The sequence below is a fragment of the Leuciscus leuciscus genome (genome assembly GCF_965113295.1).
Source record: "Leuciscus leuciscus genome assembly, chromosome: 14".
Classification (NCBI taxonomy): Eukaryota; Metazoa; Chordata; class Actinopteri; order Cypriniformes; family Leuciscidae; genus Leuciscus; species Leuciscus leuciscus.
The window spans coordinates 3,936,706-3,961,137 of NC_138738.1; the positions used below are offsets into that span (position 1 = coordinate 3,936,706).

A 24,432-nucleotide genomic window follows, 5' to 3' on the forward strand; every position below is an offset into this window, starting at 1 on the left:
ATAGCTAACTACTGCTGTCACTCAAATGTCCAGCTTGTCCATTGTTCTATTGTGGCAGAGCTGGTTCCACTGGGACTCTGGGTTAAGTGCTTATAATGGATGCTGGTTTAGAGTAAAGGCTAATGAATTGGCAGTACGGTGCGCTAGGGGGCCATTTATTGAACACCCCTATTAAGTGGTCCAAAGGCAGGGTAGTAATATGAAAGTAAGCCCTGGGGAGTCGGACCTGCTGGTGTAATGAATAGAGGATGAAATTGCTTGAGGATATTTCTGTTTTCTGTCGTCTGCTGAATCTATTGTGGTCAGTTTTGAATATTAACAAGAGACCAGACCACAGATCTTATTTTAACAGTCTGTTAAAATACAAAAACATTGAGAATAATATATGCCATGCACACACTTTAAAGGAATGTTATAGTTGTTCCATAGACATTCATTGTAAGTGCATCACTTTTGGTTTGTTTATGAAATATGCATGTTGTACATAATATGCATTGTTTTCTTGGCTGACCCTCTGAACGTCGTTTTTGCACTTGTCCACCTTCTCTTGGAGTTTCTTTTGCTGATCTGATGTGACTGACGCCTCTCCTTTGCTATTGGCCTCCCTTGTAGATGCAATCTTTTCTTCCTTGCAGGCCATATGGTAAGTTTTCTTTGCTGTTTCCAACTGCAAATAAAAGATAAGATGAACATGGTAAGCATTGTGAGTGAATTATTCAATGATTTGTTTGTAGTGTCAAATGAAGATATTTCTTCAGCCGAATTATAACACGCACCAAGTCATTTCTTGTTTATGGCTATGTTAGAAATAGAATAGTAGATTACCGCTTGCTGCATACTATTGTTTTTTTGCACATTATGTGAAACAGAACACATTATGCTTGCTCATTATACATTGCTGTCACAAGACCTCATTGCATTGTATGTTTAATTCACCAAATGGTGACCAAATATGGTTATTTGGCATCTAATATTTTTTTATCACTCCGTTTCAATTGTTTCAAGTCAAGCACATTGAATTCTGGGATATGGTATTCCACACAGTGCTCTGTTGTATACTGCACATTTAAATAAAAATCCTCAGGTTTTCCATGCATACAGAAAATATGCATACTGTGCAAAGCATACACACCAGTTACTGCATAAATAGTATATTAATTCAAACATAGACCAGGTTTTACTGCCTCTAAATCACCAGCATTTATGGCATTTCACTTCAGGGTGATTGGTGTGCAAAATAATAAGCTGGTATCCTCTAGCAATCATTTTTTGAAAGCAATATTTATGTTTTTAAAGCAACACTAAGGAACTTTTCCTCTTCGGTCCCCCTACAGGTTGGAAGCGGAATTGTCCATTACCGCTGTCGTAAATAATTTCGCCGTCCGCAGTCTACCGTCGCACACACGCTCACTGTTTATCCAGCACCGGCTTTGGAAAGAACGATGCACACAGACAAGGTAGAGTATGATGCATGATTTCATGAAAGTATGATGTATTGCGACATCAGAAACGAAGAAAAACTAAATAATGACAATTGTGATGCTTGACGTAAAGCAAGTCAAATTTGCAAATCCAGAAGTGCCTTTCACCCTGTTTACGACTTGATGAACCACTAATTTGATTTTGGAAACATTATTTTAAGATAAAAAAATTTCCTTAGTGTTGCTTTAAGTGGAAAAACAACACATTTCAAAGAATGTAGAATGTAATTGGAAGGCCGTTTGCAATTTATTAATTGGAAATGGGTCACAAAAAAAGACTTGTGAGAGAAGTTCTGTCACCTCACCTCTTTGAGTTTTTTGGCCCAAGGTTTCTGGGCTTTTCGGAACCCCTCGTCCGCCTCTTTGGTTTCTTTAAATCCGCCCATCATTTGTTTGTGGTAGGCATCTTTCTGCCAGTTCTTCACCTTCTCTAAGTCCTCGTTCAGCAGGTTATTTTTCACCTCCTGGTGCAACTCGCTCACCTTTTCTGCTTCAGTCATCACAGCTAACCAGGCTCTCTCCAGAGTACCGTACTGCGGCCCTGCGAGCAGCAATAACAACGCATTAAAACTGATTGAGTTGGGTGAAAGAGAAGCTTATTTAGACACAACGTTTGCTTTCAAGGTTGTCACTTTAAATCTACTCAAGGATTTCTGAAGTAAGCAAACATGGTTCTCCATGGCCACGTCATAAATCATGCAGCACCTCTCTCCACGAGCTGCCTCCACCTCTTAGACCAGTCGGTGAGCTGCTGGGCATAGGCCTTCTCGATCTTGGCACGCTCCTGTATGCAACTCATCATGTCATTGCAGAGTCGATGGCCATCCTCGATTCGCTTTACTGTACGCTTGTAGTTCCCCACCTGAGAAACACAGAACCCTTTTGAAATAGCTAAAGTCATGGACAGGACACTACAAAAGCATTAGAGCTAAAATATCTGTATTCAATGGAAAACAGTGACCGCTCAAGTGTATTTATCCTAAATCGAATTAATTAAACCAATCAATTAAAACAAATAATTTGGAACAAATAAAAAAAGTATATAAAAGTAAGAAAAAAAGTCAAAGATTCAATGTATTTTATGAGGGACTTATACTACCCATCCTATGATTTCCAGTGAGATAGATAGATAGATAGATAGATAGATAGATAGATAGATAGATAGATAGATAGATAGATAGATAGATAGATAGATAGATAGATAGATAGATAGATAGATAGATAGATAGATAGATAGATAGATAGATAGATAGATAGATAGATAGATAGATAGATAGATAGATAGATAGATAGACAATTCTTTTTTAACTTTGTCAAAATCTTGTGGTAATTCCAGAGCTCATGTTAGGTCGGTCTTGAAAGGTTTATAGATTATCTGCTAAAAATCAATTTCTCTGGAGAAAATGAATGCAATCCTAATGTATGATCAATAAAATCAATAATGACACAGTTTTACTTCTAATACTATGTTAACACCAGGCTAATCAATATAATGTTTGGTCGCCCTTTGGCTGAATGACACACTTCCACAGCATTAAAAGTCAATATGATACAATAACATGTGACAGTCGCTAACAGCTTGTTTGGCAGCTAATCAAACACCAGAGCTTCATAGCTGTGGTTTCCTGTACGAATTAGACATTTAACCTACATGTACGACTAATAATATTCCAGAATTAGTTAGTTTTTGAGCCTGACCTCCCAGAAACTCTCCGTGGTCTCGTCGGACATGGCGGACTCATCGTAGGCACCCGACATGCTGTGAGATTTGGCAGAGCAGGATTGAAGCTAACAAATGAAATTCACCATGTACTGCAGAAAAAAAAAGACAAAAGTTATGAGAACATAATAATGAACATATATGGTTTCAATAACAATAAAAGGAAAAAGCCAACTGTGTGGTATAAAAAACTGTCAACCCAGCTAACAAAAAAATGCTAACATTATTTCTGAATGTTCTAAAAAAGTTATTGTGCTAATATTTTGGGAACATTTTTAAAGACCAGACCATAAACATTCTATTAATGTTGCAGGATAAACGTTTGTTGATAACTTTGAGAGAACCTTGGCAGAACGTTAGCCAAAGTTCTGAGAAAGTTCCTTGCTAGCTGGGAAAGAACAAAAAAGCAATGGTACCTACAATACCTACCTAATAAGACCTCTTACTGGACAATAATGCGGTGTTAAATTCATTTAAAGCATTCAAAATGTCAAGTAGGACCATGCATTTAGTAGTTTAAGTAGCATTAAAAGCATGGAAACAATAGAAAGTGAAGTCTTGTAGTCTCTTGTTTTGTGTTAGTCATGAAGTTTGTTCTCTGAGTATTACAGTCTTGCAGTGAAGTCCATAATGATCTGTTGCCAGCCCGAGTAGCCTTTTCAGAATTAAACTTTTCAGTCATTGACAAATAGAAAACAAATAGGGCCCAAAACCGAGCCCTGGAGGACTCTTTTAGCAATCGTGTGGAAACTAGATCTGTTGTTCTGGACATGCAGACTCGGATCTGGATCTGCAAGGTTATTTTAAACTAATATAGTTCACTTCACAAATCCAATATTGCTGTGAGTGGCGGTTCATGATAAAGAACATCATTTCAACTGAATCAAAACAGAGACGCCATCTGACAAAGCAAGTTGATGCAGTTTCCTATGCAACAAAGGGAATGTTTGTAATTGTCATGACTTAAGTTATGTTGTTTTGCGCTCGTATAAACCCAGACAATACCTTAATTGAATTAAAATGTAATTTTTGCCTGTGCAAAACATTCAATAACTTGTTAATGTGGCAAATGAGCAACATAGAGATCAATGTGATCTTGTAGGCTAAGAATGTAATGTTTGCACAATCCTGATACGGCATCCAATCTTTAAAACACGGACCCCCAGTTTCACGGACAAGGCTTAGGTCTAGTCCCAGACTAAAATGCATGTTTGAGCTGTTTTAACTGAAAGCAACTTGCACTGATATATCTTAAAATATGTCAGTGCTATTGTTTTGTCTCTAGATGCACACCAGTAATGTTTTTTTCTAAGGCACATTTATAAAAGCTACTAAAATACCCAAAGTCCAGTTAGTGAAACCAGGTCTGAATTTATATTCTCACTTAAAAAATGTCACTAAAAAGACCAAACTTTGAACATAAAGGCATCATCACCCACCCAGACTTACATTAACGATTCAGTATGATTAAATTACACTGCCACTTCAAATCTGTGATCCATCTGATCTATTCCAGGCCACATTATGCTCAAAAACAAATACAAAGCTTCAGTTTGAGCCCTGATTGTATCATGATAATTTAATTCTCTATCAGTGATCAGCGATCATCAATCAGAGTGAAAACACTGAAGGAAATAAGTGGAATTTATATATATATATATACTTACATATAAATTCTTAAGATAATTGTATAATTGTTGAGATAAATCCATTGTCACCCCCTCACACAAACAAGACCTGCATGCACAATAACATCTTTATAACCTTAGAATAAAATGTATGAATGTCACACTACGGATTGCTGCGCTGAAGGCGTTCTAACAAAACTAACAAAAATGACATTGACAAATGACTCATGCGACTTCTGAGTGTTTGCAATGATAATGAAATCATGGGCGAGCCATGATGATATCATGCCATTATTCAGACTTGACAAGGCGGGCTCCACTTATTTATAGGACACTGGGAGGGAGGCTGAATAATATTTGGGTCAGTTGAAACCAATAAATGTGAACACAGTTCAGAGGGACAACGACAATGAAGGCTGGCACAAGTGCACCAACATTTAAAACAAATGAAATCTTTGTAAGGGTTATATTTAGTTCTGTTAGTTCATTGTTTTGGTTTTGTTTTGTTCTGATCTGTTCCTGTTCTTGTATGTTGACCTAGTTTCCTAGTGTGTGCCTATCAGTCACTAAGTAAGTTCACCTGTTGTTCATTTAGTTTCCTCGTTCCCCTCTGTGTATTTAAACCCTGAGCTCTGTTTATTCATGGTCCCGTCTCGTCACTTTTAGTGTGATTATGTAATTTTGCCAATTCCAGTATTTCCGAGTTGGATTTAAAATTAAAGACTGTTTTCATTTGAATCCTCATCTTTGTGCAATCATTAAAACCCATCTGTGACAATCTTAATTTTGTTAAATGTATCTGTATCATATTTTATATGCAATTTTTTTACGGTCTCTATATGATCAACATGATCAAAACTGCTGTTGCACACAATCCACTACATGCCTTCTGGTGTCTGATTGATGGTTCATACTTTTTAGCAAGTGAAAGGCCTTTTAGTGTAATTTATTTGAGATATTTGTAATATTTCAAGATGAGCATTTACTGGACTGAAACAACTTAGGTTTACTTGATTATCCACACATTTATTTTGAGAAAATCCATGTTAAAATATATTAATGATACAACAGGCTTTTGAGGAATGTTTATTTATTTATACATTTATTCATCTCTCAATCGTCATTGTATTGCATTGCATTATTTGTTTTGCCCTCCACATTATAAAGTACAGAATTGATCATAAAACTAAGCATTTAAATATCAACTTAATAAGACATATTATTGGGAGATATCGAGTGACTGCAGATATTTACATGCATTTTATGTTTACTGTAATTAAGATCTGACTGATTTACAATACAAGATGTTTGACCATATAAATATCAGCAACTGCACCACATTTCATATTTGATCAGTTTGGGCCTCTGAATAAAACTAAAATGTTTTTCCTCCCCTAGTATGAGCTTCATATTCTCATTATATCAGGGTTATCTTGCAAGGTTAAAGAAATTATAGTACAAGTTGCTCAAAAGCAATTGGGCAAAATGGTCTCAATACAGGCGACATGTTCAGTTAATCCATTTAAATTGACGGGGCGGCAGCGGGAGGCATTTTAATCATCGCACATGACTCTCTCTGGCACATTAGACAAAAGAACTGTGAAAGTGCTTAGGCTTCCCTAACTATTGATTGACTTCGGTCATAGCCACACTCAAAACAATGCATACCTAATGCACAAAACATGCCACTGCATGCATGTTCTTTTAGATCATACATTTGAACCACTTTCTATATTTAGTTTTTATTTATAACTCACTGATAGTCTTTGACATTAAACACTGTCTTTATCTCACTTCAAATTATATGATACTGTATTGAATAATACAACATCAGTCAAATACGCTCTACACACCAAAAGAACAAAGGTCAGTGCATGTGTGAATGCACTAAAATACACACAAAAACAAGAAAAGACAGAGACTCCAGCCGATTGCATTTAAGCATGTGTGTTACAGTAAATCTGATAAACTGAACAAATCATGAACTGATTATACATATACCTTGAATGCAATGCAAGTTAAAAGCGTCTGCCAAAATGCATGAGTGTAAATACGAGTCAGACAGTCTCTCTTCAAACCACACCATCAAAAACAAAACCCCAGACTATACCCCCCAAACAAAGCTGTCCTCCAGCATCCACACACACACACACACACACACCATCTCCTCCATACTGATGACGAGCGCTCCAGAGTCCAGCCATGACAAAAGAGGAAAAGCAACAAAAGGCTCACCGATCCCCCGCGTTCAGATCCAGGCACGTGGGACTCTCCTCCACCCCCCAAAACCTGCCTCAACAAGCAACACTTCTCTTCAATTTTGCTTCTTTCTAACGGAGTTAACTTAGTTAGGCTTTAAAGAAACAGCAGAGCAGTCAAAGCTAACTGTACCCCGATGTTAAAAATGCTTCTTGGTTGGACGAGTGGGTGTTCACATGTGCAGCAGTTTGTGTGTGTGTGTGTGTAAGAGAGAGAGAGAGAGAGAGAGAGAGAGAGAGACTAATCACATTTGACTTGAATTATTCTGACAGTAAGGGGGGGTGTGGGGGGGTTATGGCCTTGGGATGATGGGGGGTGAATACAGGTTTAAGGCTTCTGTTTATTTTAGACAACAACAGACATTTGGTACTGAAACGATAAACAAAGAATGAAGGAACAGCTGGAATGCCTAAAAATGTCCTGACATTTTTCCATGACGGGAGAGTATTGAATAGAGCAATGTTAATGATTGATGAAAGTCTTTCTGTGTCATAAAAATGAGAGACATAATAATGTCCAGTGGCTTGTTGACGATTGTTCACTAACCCAAATCAAATAAGTCTGTTTTACTAGCATATGTTTCTCATTCGATCGGGCCTGTAATACAAGTTGAGCTTCAAGTTGGTTGTAAAAAAAGTCCAACTTGTTCTTTTGCTTCAATATTGCTTTTTTCAATGCGGAAAATGTAATCAAAGGATTTTATATACAATACACTTTAATGTATTTGAAAGAATTATCTTAGAAGCTCACCAATCCTGCATTTATTTAATCAAAAATACAATAAAAGTGAAATATTGTGAAATATTATCACAAATCATTTTTAAAAGCTTAATGCTGGTGGCTATTCACTGCCATTATATGTATTACAAGGGTTTTTTTTATTCTCCTTTCCATAAAAGGATCCATGGTCCATAAAAGAAAGAATGTCATACAGCATTAGGACAACGCCAGGGTGAGTAAATGATGACTTAATGTTCATTCTAGGATCATCCCTTTAAGATAACTTATCTGAAGCTGCTCGACCGCTGTTCAAAGTCTGAGGTATCGTACAGTTATTTACAGCCCGCAATCACGTAACATTCAATCACAACTACAGACAACAACAAAAATGATATAAAAGCTCATTCAAATGACTCTTAAAAGTTAGAGAGCCACATAAAGATATGCGTTTACAGTGATTTTACAATGGTTTTTAGGCACAGCGTGAAGTGGGACCCCTTAAATCACTTTAACAAGTGGATTATTGCTTTTGTAAAATGTGAAAACATGCAATATATTAGATGACACCAATGTTACATATAAGATGCACATTTCTCTAGTATGAATCTAAGCACCTCCCTCACATGAGGTGAGAGCACAAAGGATGGAGTGAAGAAGGACGTAAAGAGAGTGATGAGGAGGAGAACTGACTCTTATCGATCGGCATTAGCAGGAGAAACAGCAGGAGCAGCAGAAGAAGTCAAACACACACACTCAAACCTTGAAGAAGTCAAACACACACACTCAAACCTTGAAGAAGTCAAACACACACACTCAAACCTTGAAGAAGTCAAACACACACACACTCAAACCTTGAAGAAACAACACACACTCAAACCTTGAAGAAGTCAAACACACACACTCAAACCTTGAAGAAGTCAAACACACACACTCAAACCTTGAAGAAGTCAAACACACACACACTCAAACCTTGAAGAAACAACACACACTCAAACCTTGAAGAAGTCAAACACACACACTCAAACCTTGAAGAAACTAGCAGTGTTTTAATGCAAATATATAGTATATGTATATAAATATATATACTTTTTTCTAAGGGCCAATGTGGTAACAACAACAAATACTTGTAAATCTTTATGAAACTGTATGACTAAATATTATGTTTGTTGTTTTATATCTATTTCTATCACTGTTTAAAGTGAAAATGTGCAGATGTTTTCTTTAAAGAAGCTGTTTCCGTCTGATCTGATGTGACCTAATGCAGTCAGGCTGATTCAGTTATAATAAATAATACAATTAAATAATAGAAAATAATAATAATAATAATAATATAATTAAATTAATTAATTATAGCCTACATTAAAATAACTAATAATAAAAATATTAAATAATTTGTTTTTAATAATAAAAAAAAAAGTTAATTTATATGTTAACACGTTCGAATTTTTGGTTAGCTGACAATTTTTGGGGGTTTTTTCGGTTTATTAAAGCTTGCTCTCACATCCAGCATCTGCAGTGCCGTCTCCTCCGCAGTGCCTTCACTGCAGCGCTTATGAGACCTGCAGATCAATAAAGACAAGGACACACTGTACACCGCTTCAGTACGACACACACACACACACACACACACACACACACACACACACACACACACACACACACACACACACACACACACACACACTCACACACACACAGAGCCTGACGACTCAATTACACAGAATTACACAGAATTCTGAAGCCCAGTCATTCATTTAAACACATTCAGTGCCACTGTGTGTTCGTTTACTAAAGATTCAGTCTAATTTGAAGGTAACACTTTACAATAATTACTTTTGTTAACATTATTTAACTTATTAACATTTATTAGCTACTTTAGATTAGGGTCCAGTTCTCACTATTAACTAAATATTAATTGCCTCAGTAAAGTCAGTTAGTAAGATCAAGGGATGTAGAATATGGTCAAGCGGAATAAGGCATTAATATGTGCTTTATAAGTCCTAATAAACAGCCAATATCGTAGTAATATGCATGCTAATAAGCAACTTAATAGTGAGTAATGGACACTAAACTTAAGTGTTACCTTCAACATTTACTAATACATAACTAAAATTAAAAGTTGTATCGGTTAACATTATTAAATGGAACTAACAATGAACAGTTGATTAGTTTATTAACTAATGTTAACAAAGATAAATAAATAAATAAATACTGCAACAAATGAATTCCTCATTCATTTTAGTTAATGCATTAACTAATGTTTCCTAATGGGACCTTATTGTAAAATGTTACTAATTTGATTATGCTTTTCAGCTTCCAATAAAAATCTATTACTCGCTGTTTTACTGCATATGATCACATTTCCCACACAATCAACACAGTCAGAAAACATACAAAAATACCAAGAGGCCGTAATAATGACTGAATATCAGTGTTGTTGTGAACTCACGCAGAGATTCATGGCTTTCGCAGAAGTACTGTAACTCTCTCTAACTCTCGAATGATAAACCCACTAAATGACACAGCTTTGCATTATGACCCACGTTTGCCATTTCTGCAGATACAAGAGTAGCAGGATTATGATCAGCTAAGCCCAGGGTTATGAATAATTCACAGCTTTCAGTTAACGGATCACAGTGGCAACCGATTCTAGAGTCCCTGCACACACACACACACACACACACACACACACACACACACACACACACACACACAAACACACACGCCAACGCTTGTACAACTTGAGCCATGTGGGCTCTGCTTTTCTCTGGGTCGGCTAAAATGATACATCATACATGTGTGACGTGACTTCAGATCTGATGTCACATCTCATGATGTGGATTCCCTTGGACTAGACCACTTCAGGTTCATGCAAACCCCTCAAAAGATGCTGTATGGACATTTATTTGGATAAATTGCTTTGCATTTGGGCAACTGACATGATATTTCATCAGTAAACACAATGTCCAGCAGAGTGACATGCTTTGTAGTCCATGTAAAACTAGTTTAAACAATATTTTTAGCTAATTATTGAATAGTTATCATGCATTCTGTCTCATATTAACTGAGAAAATATATGAAATATCTGTACATTTCGAAATTCATTTGACAAGACTTGTAGGTAAACTGCAAAAAAAAATAAAAATTGAATAAATGATGGTAAGAAAATCAAAATAATTGGTGGCAAGTAACAGAAGAAAATGCATTTTCCGTTATACATACTCATAAGGTTTAACCTAAAATGATATTTGATATTTACCCAACTGTGGCAAAAACATAACTGAACACCAGACCTCTTTGCACCTCTGATTGTAAGATGTTCAACCAAATTAAAAAAATAAAATAATAATAATAATAATAATAATACATAAAATACAAATAAATATAAAAAATTGCCATCATAAATTATGCCATCAAAAACTACAGTTTTAATCAGGGTCCAAAATATGAGACCACCAGTGAAAATTGTATTTTCCTAATTTAATGCAATATTTTAATATGAACGCATACTGTATATACACTGTAAAAAAAATTAAAAATAAATCTAAACGTTTTCAAAAGTGTAACAAAAATAAAGATTATTAGAGTATGAAGAAAATACCATTTCTTCAAAATTTCACGTTTAATTATTTGTGAAATTCATAAATGCAATTTATGAGTTTAAATTGCTTCAAATGTAAATATAAAAATTTTCTGTGTATTTTTCCTGCATATAATCAAAGTCACAGATGAAGGTGATTCTAGAGGTGATTGTCTACTCGTCATTGGGCAAGTGACCAGGTTCTCTTTGCTGTCTGCAACTATAAATAAAGTATATTCCACTGGCACCCTGCACTGAAACTAAACACCTCTCTCCAAAAACCTCTATACACAGCCAACAAAAACCAGACGGATGTCCACACGCACTGAAGCCATCGCTGACGCTGGCGCTGCCCTACACAAGTCAACACAATTTCAGTCCATCGGCTCCACATCGGGTTGATTAAAGCAGTCCGGAAATGTGACGACAGCGAAATAGGAGAAGACGAGCGGAGGGAAAACGTCACTCCATCCTCAAGCACGTTTAGTGATACTGATACAACTGATCATAAATGACGTCTGAATTATGTCACTAGAATTTCACCATTCGTTACAACTCACAATTATTCGTCTTTTTGTCATCACTACCTTTCCGAAGTCACATTTCACCCCCAAATCAAATTAAAGGAATTATATTTTGCAAAAGAAAATTGGCATAAACATTAAGCGCATATTCTCCTCAAATTCTCATTACAATAAAGCATCTAGAAGTTTCTCTTTTGAAATTTTAATTCTCATTATTGATTCTCACTACTACAGTTACTCTATTACTTTAGATAAATACTGGATTACAGTGATTTTTCCCATAACTGATTTAATTAATAAATAAATGAGCAAAATTCAAAAGGAATAGGACAAAAAAATACCATGATATATAAATCAATCAATAAATCAATTATATATATTTTTTCTGTCACATAACGGTAATACAAATTTAGAGGAAAAATTGTTGATAATATAATATGATATAATATAATATAATAAAGTTATTTTGATTTTGTTGTGTAATATAACATGGACATATTCTTGACAGGTTTCGTGACATTGACCCTTACACAGGCTATCATTTCTATTACACAAGAGAGACTTACAGGATTTGATATAGACTTAAAATATTTGTTGAGTATTAGACAATATCTCACCTGGTAAATCCAGCCTAAAAGAGAAAGATGTTCCAGGATCTGCGAGTGACACTGGATACTCCTGACATCAGACCAGTGTTGGACTAGTGGGTGTGTCTAAAGCTGTCACACACACACACACACACACACACACACACACACACACAGACACACACACACACACACACACACACACACACGCACACACACACACACACACACACACACACACACACACACAGATAATTGTTTGCTCTGACACACACTCATGCATTAAACTGAACTTTGACAACCCCACCCCACAAGATGGCAGCCGATCAATGATTAGCCAGAGGAATGTCATGTCAACATTACCACAGTGTTAAAAAGAAAGGTACAACTACCCGGCAGACATAAAAACCCTGAAATAAATCCTCCAAAGAGCTACCAGGTGCTTTCCCATCACCAGCGAAGTACCAATGTTTAGTGCATTCTAGTAGTCATAAGCCAATTGGGACACAGACTATGTCCCATATTAATATGTCCCAAAATGCTGGTGAAAGAAACATAAACATCAGTAAAGCCACCAGTAATACTGATGCCCGTGTTCAATACTGTGGTCGAGAAAGGGAGCTAAATGGTGCTAATTGCTAGCTAAAAGTTGTTCAGCACACAGTAAACTGGATCTCGCCCACCACAGGATCCAATCAATACCATTGATCAGGTCAAAGTGAAGGAAGACTGAGGCCAGCAGATATCTATCGCTGAAATGCTCAATACTGAGACTAATAATGGCTAATGTTAGTATTATTATCAGTCTAGAGTTTGCTAATAGTGCAGCAGATTAATGGCATATTTCAAGAGAATCGTTCAAATTGGTATAGAAGCATGAAATTTGGCACAGATACTCTCTAAGGGTCACTTTTTGGGAAAAAGGCGTTGGCCACCGAAAAATTCAACATGGCGGCCATTTTTTCAAGATGGCCGCTATTTCTGTAAAATACTCATTATGTCAATTGTTAAAACAGTGATGTAGGCATAACATTTTGTGAAAATACTCTCTTCAGAATGTTTTTTTGGAAAACGGTGCTTGTCCCTCAAAAATTCAAGATGGCTACCAGTTTTCAAGATGGCCGCCATTTCTCTTGAATCCTTACATCTTTTTTTCAAATGGTGCAGCTATCATGAAATTTGGTACAAATATTCTTCAAGGAACATTATCATGGAAAAAGGTGTGTGCCGCTCAAATTCAAGATGGTGACCATTTTCAAGATGGCCACCATTTCTGTCAGAGCTCAATTTAATGTGTTAAGGAAGGTTTTGTTTAATAGAGTGAACGTCATTACACAACCAGGGCACACTGGTGACTTAACTGCTGTGGAACTCAGCATGGGGTTCAGTGTCAGCTGATCTAGTTTTACTTACACTGTAGTTCTTGACTAGTAGTAATAGTATAGCTAAGTTTAGTGTCCCAAATGCTGTCTACCAGCCCCTCATCAATTAGCTAGTAATAGTAGTTAGATAGCCGCACCTGAATTGACAGGTTGTGCCAGCGCGGGAGAGCCGAGCCAAGGGTAAGCGGGGCAATACATGACTTGTTCATGTATGCTTACCTGGAAGGTGTACAGATCACACGGGACTTAAATGGCACTGGATGAATGATCGGGCTAGGTGTAGGTGACCCGTACCTAGTTGTATCCCATACCTGAATGTGTACTATGTCTATGATTGAGGTGGTAAAAGGATAACCCCTCTGCCTTAATCAGACAACAAACCCCCAAAATGGCAAATGAAAATCCCATGTCAGCCAAGAGGCCAACTGATTGGAAGAAATGTTGTCTTTGTCAGACAGACACAAAGGAACCCCTCCAATCACCACCTACCCATCATGTTTCTCAACATGATGGCTATAAAATGATTGCCACCAACATTCCACTCTTACACAAGATGAACAAAATGCCAATGACCCTGGACCTGGAACGACTGGATGAAGGTGATGGTATAGAAGCTTTGAGAAGGAACCAAGCGAAGTATCACTACAATTGTCGACTTCGGTTCAACAACACAAAGTTACTTCGTGCCCAGAAGCAACAATCCGATGCTCAATGTAGTGAGATAGATGAAGGCCAAACAAAGCATCGCAGAACCATGATGCAGAAAAGTCTAGATGATCAGGTTTGCTTTCTTTGTGATAACATATCTCCTGAATCTGACCTACGTCAGGTAATGACACTGCAACTGAATGACAGACTACATGAATGTGCACAAACACTGAATGATGCTAAATTATTGTCTCAACTAAGTGGTGCTGATGCCATTGCACAGGAGCTGAAATACCATCATTTGCGTCTCATTCATCTTTACAACAGAGAGAAACCTCAGAAGGCTTGAGAAAGAGTCACAGAGTGAAACGATTCAACCAGCCATCTTTCCTATGGCTCTTTCTGAACTGGTCACCTATATTGTTGAAACCAGTCTCAATTCTGATGGTCCTTCCGCCTTCCGTCTCGCAGATACAGTGGGGAGAACAAGTATTTGATACACTGCTGATTTTGCAGGTTTTCCCACTTACAAAGCATGTAGAAGTCTGTAATTTTTATCATATGTATTCTTCAACTGTGAGTGACGGAATCTAAAACAAAAATCCAGAAAATCACATTGTATGATTTAAGTAATTAATTTGCATTTTATTGCAAGACATAAGTATTTGATACATCAGAAAAGCAGAACTTAATATTTGGTACAGAAACCTTTGTTTGCAATTACAGAGATCATTCGTTTCCTGTAGTTCTTGACCAGGTTTGCACACGCTGCAGCTGGGATTTTGGCACACTCCTCCAGACCTTCTCCAGATCCTTCAGGTTTCGGGGCTGTCGCTGGGCAATACAGACTTTCAGCTCCCTCCAAAGATTTTTTATTGGGTTCAGGTCTGGAGACTGGCTAGGCCACTCCAGGACCTTGAGATGCTTCTTACAGAGGCACTCCTTAGTTGCCTTGGCTGTGTGTTTCAGGTCGTTGTCATGCTGGAAGACCCAGCCACAACCTATCTTCAATGCTCTTACTGAGGGAAGGAGGTTGTTGGCCAAGATCTCGCGATACATGGCCCCATCCATCCTCCCCTCAATACGGTGCAGTCGTCCTGTCCCCTTTGCAGAAAAGTATCCCCAAAGAATGATGTTTCCACCTCCATGCTTCACGGTTGGGATGGTGTTCTTGGGGTTGTACTCATCCTCCTTCTTCCTCCAAACACGGCAAGTGGAGTTTAGACCAAAAAGCTCTATTTTTGTCTCATCAGACCACATGACCTTCTCCCATTCCTCCTCTGGATCATCCAGATGGTCATTGGCAAACTTCAGATGGGCCTGGACATGCACTGGCTTGAGCAGGGGGACTTTGTGTGCGCTGTAGGATTTTAATCCATGATGGCGTAGTGTGTTACTAATGGTTTTCTTAGAGACTGTGGTCCCAGCTCTCTTCAGGTCATTGACCTGCCGTGTAGTTCTGGGCTGATCCCTCACCTTCCTCATGATCATTGATGCCCCACGAGGTGAGATCTTGCATGGTGCCCCAGACCGAGGGAGATTGACCGTCATCTTGAACTTCTTCCATTTTCTAATAATTGTGCCAACAGTTGTTGCCTTCTCACCAAGCTGCTTGCCTATTGTCCTGTAGCCCATTACACAGCTCTCTGGTCTTGGCCATTGTGGAGAGGTTGGAGTCTGTTTGATTGAGTGTGTGGACAGGTGTCTTTTATACAGGTAACAAGTTCAAACAGGTGCAGTTAATACAGGTAATGAGTGGAGAACAGGAGGGCTTCTTAAAGAAAAACTAACAGGTCTGTGAGAGCCGGAATTCTTACTGGTTGGTAGGTGATCAAATACTTATGTCATGCAATAAAATGCAAATTAATTATTTAAAAATCATACAATGTGATTTTCTGGATTTAGATTCCGTCTCTCACAGTTTCAGTGTACCTATGATAAAAATTACAGACCTCTACATGCTTTGTAAGTAGGAAAACCTTCAAAATCAGCAGTGTATCAAATACTTGTTCTCCCCACTGTATGTGCAACCTGTACCAGCAGCGTATCCTTTTTCTAACAGTGGCACTTCCTCTCTGTGGACTACACCTTGCCATGGTGGAGAGGCTTGTGTACTCCAATGAACCTGAGACCTATGCCGGTGGGGATTTTATATCCCTGGCAAGTTTAACTAAGCTGGACAGGTCAAAGGAGAGGAGGCAGACAAAGCAGACATTATGACTATTTGACAGAAATGGTGGCCATCTTGAAAATGGTGTCCATCCTGAATTTTTGAGTGGCACATACCTTTTTCCAAAAGAGTGTTCCTTGAAGAGTATTTCTGTCTAATTTTATGCTTGCATCACCATTTGAACACTTGAAATAATTAATATTCGACAGGAACGGTGGCCATCTTTAAAAATGGCGGCCATCTTGAATTTTTGAGGGACAAGCATCTTTTTCTATTAACATGTCCTTTAGAGAGTATTTGTATAAAATGTTATGCTTGGATCACTGTTTGAATAATTTATATAATAAGCATTGAATAGCAATGGCGGCCATTTTGAAAAATGGCCGCCATATTGAATTTTTGAGTGGCCAACGCCTTTTTCCAAAATAGTGGCCCTTAGAGAGTATCTGTGCCAAATTTCATGCTTCTATACCAAAGTGAACGATTTTTTTACTAATCTGCTGCACTATAAGCACTATTAATATTATTAAGTACTATTGCTCAGTTTGCATGTTCTCGGAAAAAGAAAATCATTGCCAAGAAAAGTCATGGACAGTCTCTCACGTATGGCAAGAGATGGCCACAGAAACACCAGATGGATGGATGGATGGATGGATGGATGGATGGATGGATAGATAGATTGGATGGATGGATGGATAGGGTGGATGGATGGATGGATGGATAGGGTGGGTGGGTGGGTGGATGGATGGATGGATGGATGGATGGATGGATGGATGGATGGATGGATGGATGGATGGATGGATGGATGGATGGATGGATGGATGGATGGATGGATGGATGGATGGATGGATGGATGGATGGATGGATGGATGGATGGATGGATGGATGGATGGATGGATGGATGGATGGATGGATGGATGGATAGATAGATAGATAGATAGATAGATAGATAGATAGATAGATAGATAGATAGATAGATAGATAGGGATGGATGGATGGATGGATGGATGGATGGATGGATGGATGGATGGATGGATGGATAGATTTTGCCACAACTGATAAGTGAGTTGATCAATGTTTAAATGTAAATAAAAGTCTAAATTAAATCTGTTCATCATATAAAGTGATTGAGTCTCTTTAGAAATTTGGACTAAACTGCTCAATTCATTTGGATTAGTTTTACGATCTCTTTATGAACTTTTTCAAAGTGGTAAAGTGGTAGTTGCGTAGTTGTTAATGGAGGGACAGAAATCTCTCAGATTTCATTACAAATATCTTAATTTGTGTTCTGAAGATGAACATAATTAACATTTTTGGGTGAACTAACTCTTTAAACAAAAATTTAAATACAAAAGGAAAATAGATAAAGCTATATTAAATGCTATGGTGTCAGCAACGCTATTCCATTCTGCAGATTGATTATAGTGTACCTCACGTTGCATGTAATCAAGGGTATGCGTGGGAATCAGAGTTTGACAGGTCTCTCGTTCCTCTTTAGCCAGCTCAGCGCCTCAAGTCAGTTTAATTGCGCTGGCTAATTTCCAGAAGATGAGCCTTACAGATTCGCTCTGCTAATGTCTTTCCAATTTCAGATGAGTTCAAACCCAGTTCACGCTGACAATGGCCTTTTCTTCATCCTCAGAAGTTCAATTTCCTCCACGACCCAAAGGGAAATTCAAAGGGTTCTCTTTCTATTCTGTGTGCCTAAATAACCATATTAATGTTTGGCCCGTGTACTTTCTCTCTCAGTTCGTTCCTCCTCAGCATGAAACCCAATCTAAGAGCAGTTCACCGCATAACAGATACTAATGAAAGCCACATAAAATAACCATAACGACCAAAATGAGCAAGTCAGCAGCTATCTACAAATGACTTTTTTTATGCCTTTACATGATTTCAAAGTTCCTTTGCATATAATAGACCCTTACATGCCTCTTTCTTCCTCTTGCTTTTGCCTCTGAACATAATAAACAGATCTCGAAGACAAATTTCTTGGCTCTACTTCAGTGCATTCAAGTGTGAAATACAGTGGCTGAGGCAGCAAAGAGCATCCATTACCAACACTGCAACACACACACACACACACACACACACACACACACACACACACACACACACACACACACGCACACGCACACACACACACAGTGTTGGGTACTCTAATGTTGTTTTTTCATGTTTTATGGGGACTTGCCATTTACATAATGATTTTTATACCATACAATCTGTATCTCTCAATTGGTCTTTCCATCCAGTAGCTTTACAAACTTTCCACCAGTGTCTTACTCTCAATTACTCAAAATAATTTCTCAGATGAAACTCACATTCTGTCAGTCAGATGTATTGCCTGGTGGCCTGTTTAGAGAGGTCTTAGACACAATCTGCCCCACCCTCTTAGCTATGATAAACAGCTCTTTAATGAACGGGGTATTTCCGGAAAGTTTTAAACATGTTATCGTACAACCCCTATTGAAAGGACCTCATCTTTACCCCACCGTGCATCACAACTACCGGCCTATCTCTAAACTCTTTGCTATTTGTTCATCGGAACGTCGTCTCTTTGGTCGTGTGTCGGCCATATCAAAATTCAAGAGAATATAATTATAACGTTAGACATTGTCGTTGTCTAGGACATCTCTCCTCTAGCTAACTTTCCTCTTCATGCTCCCCCCCCCCCCCCCCCCCTCCCTCCTCTCATGTGCACGTGCACTAACCCCCCCAACCCCCACCCCCAAATCATTCTTGTCGGTTATTGGCTGGAACACTGTTTGTTATGTTTCGTGGTCCAGGCTGGGCCAGTTTGTTTTTGTTGCCGTTTGTGGAGCCTGGGCTGTCTACAGAGACGGCGCTTTTTTACAGTGTGTTCAGGGGACAGGCAGCTAGCGGATAGTGAGGGGATGTTTGCTGTATGTGACAAAAAATGGTTCGGCCTAAAAAACGTGTGATATCGCTTAGGGCACCTTAAATGAACGGGGTATTTCCGGAAAGTTTTAAAAATGTTATCGTGCAACCCCTATTGAAAGGACCTCATCTTTACCCCACCGTGTATCACAACTTCCGGCCTATCTCTAAACTCCCATTCATTTCAATGGTTTTGGAAAAAGTTGCACTCTTACAGTGTACTTAACCTGGATACTTTTAATAATCTAGACCTGTTTCAATCTGGCTTTAGAGCGCTGCATAGCACTGATCAGCATTGCTGAAGGTTACAAATGACATTCTGCTGCCACTGATTCTGGGTCTTCTGCTATTCTGCATACTTTTAGATTTGAGTGCCGCATTTGACACTATTGATCATGATATTCTTCTGAAAGGACTTGAGTGGGCTGTTGGAGTCCTAGCTTTACGGTGGTTTGCCTCATACTTAAAAGGGACTTACTTCTCTGTAAATATCGGGTCATTCACTTCACCATCTGCGCCTATGGTGTTCCACAGGGATCTATTCTCGGCCCTCTTTTGTTTTCCCTCTACATGCTACATTTAGGCTCAATATTCCAGAAACATAACATAAATTATAATTGTTATGCTGACGACCTCCAACTATATCTTCCAATCAAACCAGGAAATGATTTTTTCCTTAGATCATCTCTTCCCATGCCTCAATGAAGTCAAGTCCTGGCTGACAAATGCAAATAACTCACTGAAACTGAATGAAAATAAATCAGAAGTGCTTCTGCTAGGTCCTGCTGCTTCCAACAACTCCATTAAAACACATTTAGATTCCTTAACAACCGTGAAAAAAATATTGGAGTCTATTTTATCTTCTTCTCCAATTTGGCAAGCATGAAAATGCACTATTTCAGTCTTTCTATTTCAAATTTAAATTTTTAATTAAATTAGCTTTGTAATTAATTGTGAAAGTTTCTACACCAATTTTTTTGCAGTGTATTATTATATTAGGCCTACTTATTATTTTAGAATTAGCTTATATTTTCAGTTTTCATTGTAGTTTTACTAATTTTGCTATGTGCAACTTTTGATTTAATATCTTCTTTTATATTTAAATTATTTAATTTAATTAGTTTTAGTAATTTTAGTCCTTAAACTTTATATCAGGTTGCCAAGGCAATATATCAAGTCTACTATTTATATTTTATTATATTTCAGCTTCATTTACATGAATGGAAACGATTTTTAATAGCTTTAGTTTTAAATAACATTACCAATACTGCTTGACATAAGCAATAAGAGAAACGCTTGCCTAGTAAACGCCCTAATTAATGGATGGAAATCAATTGCAATGTTTGTGAAATACAAAAGCTCCACAGCTGTGTTTGGGTCTGAACATCGCAGGTGAAGCTTTGTGTGGGAAGACAGTCATAAACTGCATGAGAGACACTGATTCATTCATTCAATAAATACCCAAGAGACTGATTCACACTCCCTCTTATCTCTCGTGCATTAATAATAATGTGTTGGAGGAGCTGTATAACTGCTTACAGCAGAGATTACAGTCACACCCTGAAACAGAGGCTCATTTAAACTGAGAAGAAAGACATTCAATGTCCAATAATATACACAAATATGCACCAATATAGTCTTAAATTCAGATTTAGGGAACTAAATTCACTTCTGATGATTTAAAGGGATAGTTCATCATTTACTCATCCCCATGTTGTGTCAAACCTGTATGAGTTTCTTTCTTCTGTTGAACACAAAAGAAGATATTTTGAACAGTCGCTGGTCCCCACTGACTTCCATGAACAAAATAAAAAATACAATGGAAGTCAACGGGGACCAGAAACATTTTGGTTACCGACATTCTTCAAAATATATTCTTTTGTGTTCAACATCATACAGATATAGAACAACTTCGGGGTGAGTACATGACAGATTCAAGCATACAAGATTTAGTCTCAGCTCAATACTGATGAGAAATGTTTGAGTTCATATTCAGATCCCTGTAAGAAACTTGGTGGTGGTGTAGAAATATCTAACAAGCTGCACTAAACTTCAAATAAGTTCTCACTCGCACATCTTTTCAGCATTCGTGAAGCACAAGTATTCATTTTCAGAGACGTTTAGAAACTGAGCAAACGGATTATTGATGTCGGATCGTTGCAGACTTGGCAATGTTCAAAGCATAAATCTCACATCTCTCCTCAGCATCTCTTTCTCTCAAGCGTTTAGGGCTCAGTCGATAGATACGTGACGTCCTTCCATCCACCTCTTCAATTTGTTTCTCTCTATCTTTGTCCATCTCACAGACAAGACAGAAACTTGGGAAAGACAGCAGAGAAGGATCAATGCAGGATCTCACAGCAGCCAAAAGTGTGTGTTTGTGAGGATTTTGCACGTGTTCGTGTGTGTTAAGGCAAGGTCGAGGCACAGCTGATATCCACACCGCCTCACACACACATGAGAACCTGTCAAAAAGCAAGCCATCCTCCTGGAAATACGACGCTGGAGAGATGCAGCAGCTGAGATCTTGTTGCATGGATTCCCTGAGGCTTCACAGAACAGCGTAATCTATCCTATAAAAGACATCATATATAGACAAACACTTTTAAAACTCTCTCTCTACTGCACAGCTCTGGTTCAAATTCAACCAGCAACAATGTTCTGATCATAACTTCCTCTCTTTTCCAAAGATATTGTCACATGATTCTGTTCTTCTTCCTAAATCCCACCTTATTTTTTCCATAAGAGCAGCGCGGCCATTGTGAGAGGCTTCCGGATTCATCCGCTTCCAGTTATTTTTAGCACTGCAAAACAGCTCGTTATGTTGCTTGATATTGCAACAGAAACTACTATTTCTTACCATACCATTTTAATGTATTGACGTAATTATAAACACACTGGTTTAAAGCACAAACAGTTTTACCATTTACTGCACTTTGTTGCTCTAATGAATCAGAAGTCTCGCACATACAAAATAGCTTGGATACTATCTAAATAAAAAGCACTAAAAGATGTCCTGCTAAAAGCAAATATTGATTTCTGTCAGGATCACTATCGTCAAAGATGACTGACAATTAGCATATAGTTTGGATTGGCAGTGTGTTTCTGTCCCTGTACATGCAGTCTAACATGGATAAGAGTAGAGAGAGCAGTGATAACCATCCACAGGGTAAACAGAACCAACATAAATGTATTGCAGATATCATTAATGTTCAATAATTTAATGTAACAACATAATTCAAGAAATATGAGTCTGATTCGAAGAGGAATATCAGAAGGCCAAGTCCTGACTGGACGAGAGGAGGAGCTGGGGATGGAGGAGGGTCATTCGCTCCTTGATTAAGTTCCTCTGTTCATCTCTCTGCACTGGCTACCTCTCGCTGCTCGCATCAAGTTCAAGGCATTGACGCTTGCTTACAGATCTATCACAGGCTCAGCTCCCTCCTACTTTCACTCACTCCTACGAGTCTACATCCCTACCAGACGCCTACGATCGGGTCAACGAGCGACGGCTCGTGGTTCCATCACAGAGAGCCACAAAATCACTTTCCAGAACATTCTCATTCACAGTTCCATGCTGGTGGAACGCTCTCCCCACCCTCATCCGGAATGCAGAATCCCTGACAACATTCAAAAGACAGCTGAAAACCCATCTCTTCCGTGAGCACTTAACCTTATAAAAAAAAAATCCTTTTTCCTTCTTCCTTTAAATCCTTGCATATCGGGCTTATGCTACTCTGAACAATGCCTGAACTTCGTATTTTGAGCACTTCTTGCGTTGTTTCTTGCCTCTTCACGATGACTCACTTAATTTAGTCCTAATTTGTAAGTCGCTTTGGACATAATCGTCTGCTAAATGACTAAATGTAAATTAAGCTGCAGATACTAATTGCTTGTAATTGACGGGATAATGTGTTGTTTGGTCTCAGTGTATGTAATTATTGTTGATGAGCTCACAGGAAACGTTTCACACAACTAGGCTGTGATGGCAGTTAATCAATCAATACATCAATCAATACATTTCTATAGGTAGACGTGGATCAAGCTTGACTGGCGTGACCTAACGCTACACTTAATTTGGATAATGTAAATAACTAAAAGAATAACAAATGATTACTAGTAGTAAGCAAATAAAATACTTATTTAGTTATAATAATGTATTTTATACCATACAGTATTTTATAAGTATATTATACTATATACTAAGTTACATTGTTAAATAAAATGCTAATTTTATAAATAAAATGATTATATAAATACTAGGCAGCAAATAAAATTAGAGCTGCAAATTACAACTAAAGCTCAATCAGACAAAACACAAACAAAAACACTAAATTAATTTTATAAATAAAATATCAAATGACATATTTGCTAAACTACTGAACAATTGTATTAATTAAAATAAATGAATAAATTACAAAATTACATTAAATTAAATTAAACAATAAATTAAACTACATTTTTACTAAACTACTGAATATATTTATAAATAAAACGCTAAAGTATTTTTTATAAATAAATTACCAAATTACATTTTTACATAATTTTATAAACAGAATGCTAAATTAACTTTATAAATAAGATTTTTCTTTTATAAATAAAATTCCATCTAAATAAATGTAGCTAAAAATTACAACTAAAACTCGATAAGGGTAATCAAGTGTTTGCAAAACTTTTATGGTGAAAATATCACATACATATTGCAGACTAACATCAGCAGCCCAAAGCAAAATCCAGATAAGGAGAAAAATATCAAATGACATATTTGCTAAACTACTGAACAATTGTATTAATTAAAATAAATTAATAAATTACAAAATTACATTAAATTA

At 37.5% G+C, this 24,432-nt stretch overlaps 1 protein-coding gene across 5 annotated transcripts in view; it reads right to left on the minus strand.

Annotated features, from left to right (window-relative positions):
• Positions 1–24,432, minus strand: part of pacsin1b (protein kinase C and casein kinase substrate in neurons 1b) — a 36,831-nt gene that overhangs the window by 7,831 nt on the left and 4,568 nt on the right. For 2 of the 5 annotated variants that reach the window (XM_082136459.1, XM_082136457.1), the window contains exons 2-5: positions 3,180–3,293; positions 2,187–2,343; positions 1,787–2,022; positions 512–667 (exon numbers count right to left, since the gene is read on the minus strand). In XM_082136459.1, the coding sequence (XP_081992585.1) occupies positions 512–667; positions 1,787–2,022; positions 2,187–2,343; positions 3,180–3,239 (609 nt within the window). In that variant the 5' untranslated portion in view covers positions 3,240–3,293. Of the gene's footprint in view, positions 1–511; positions 668–1,786; positions 2,023–2,186; positions 2,344–3,179; positions 3,294–7,064; positions 7,267–12,529; positions 12,632–24,432 lie in introns of those variants that run through there. The other 3 variants (XM_082136460.1, XM_082136456.1, XM_082136458.1) reach the window with 3 other exon arrangements.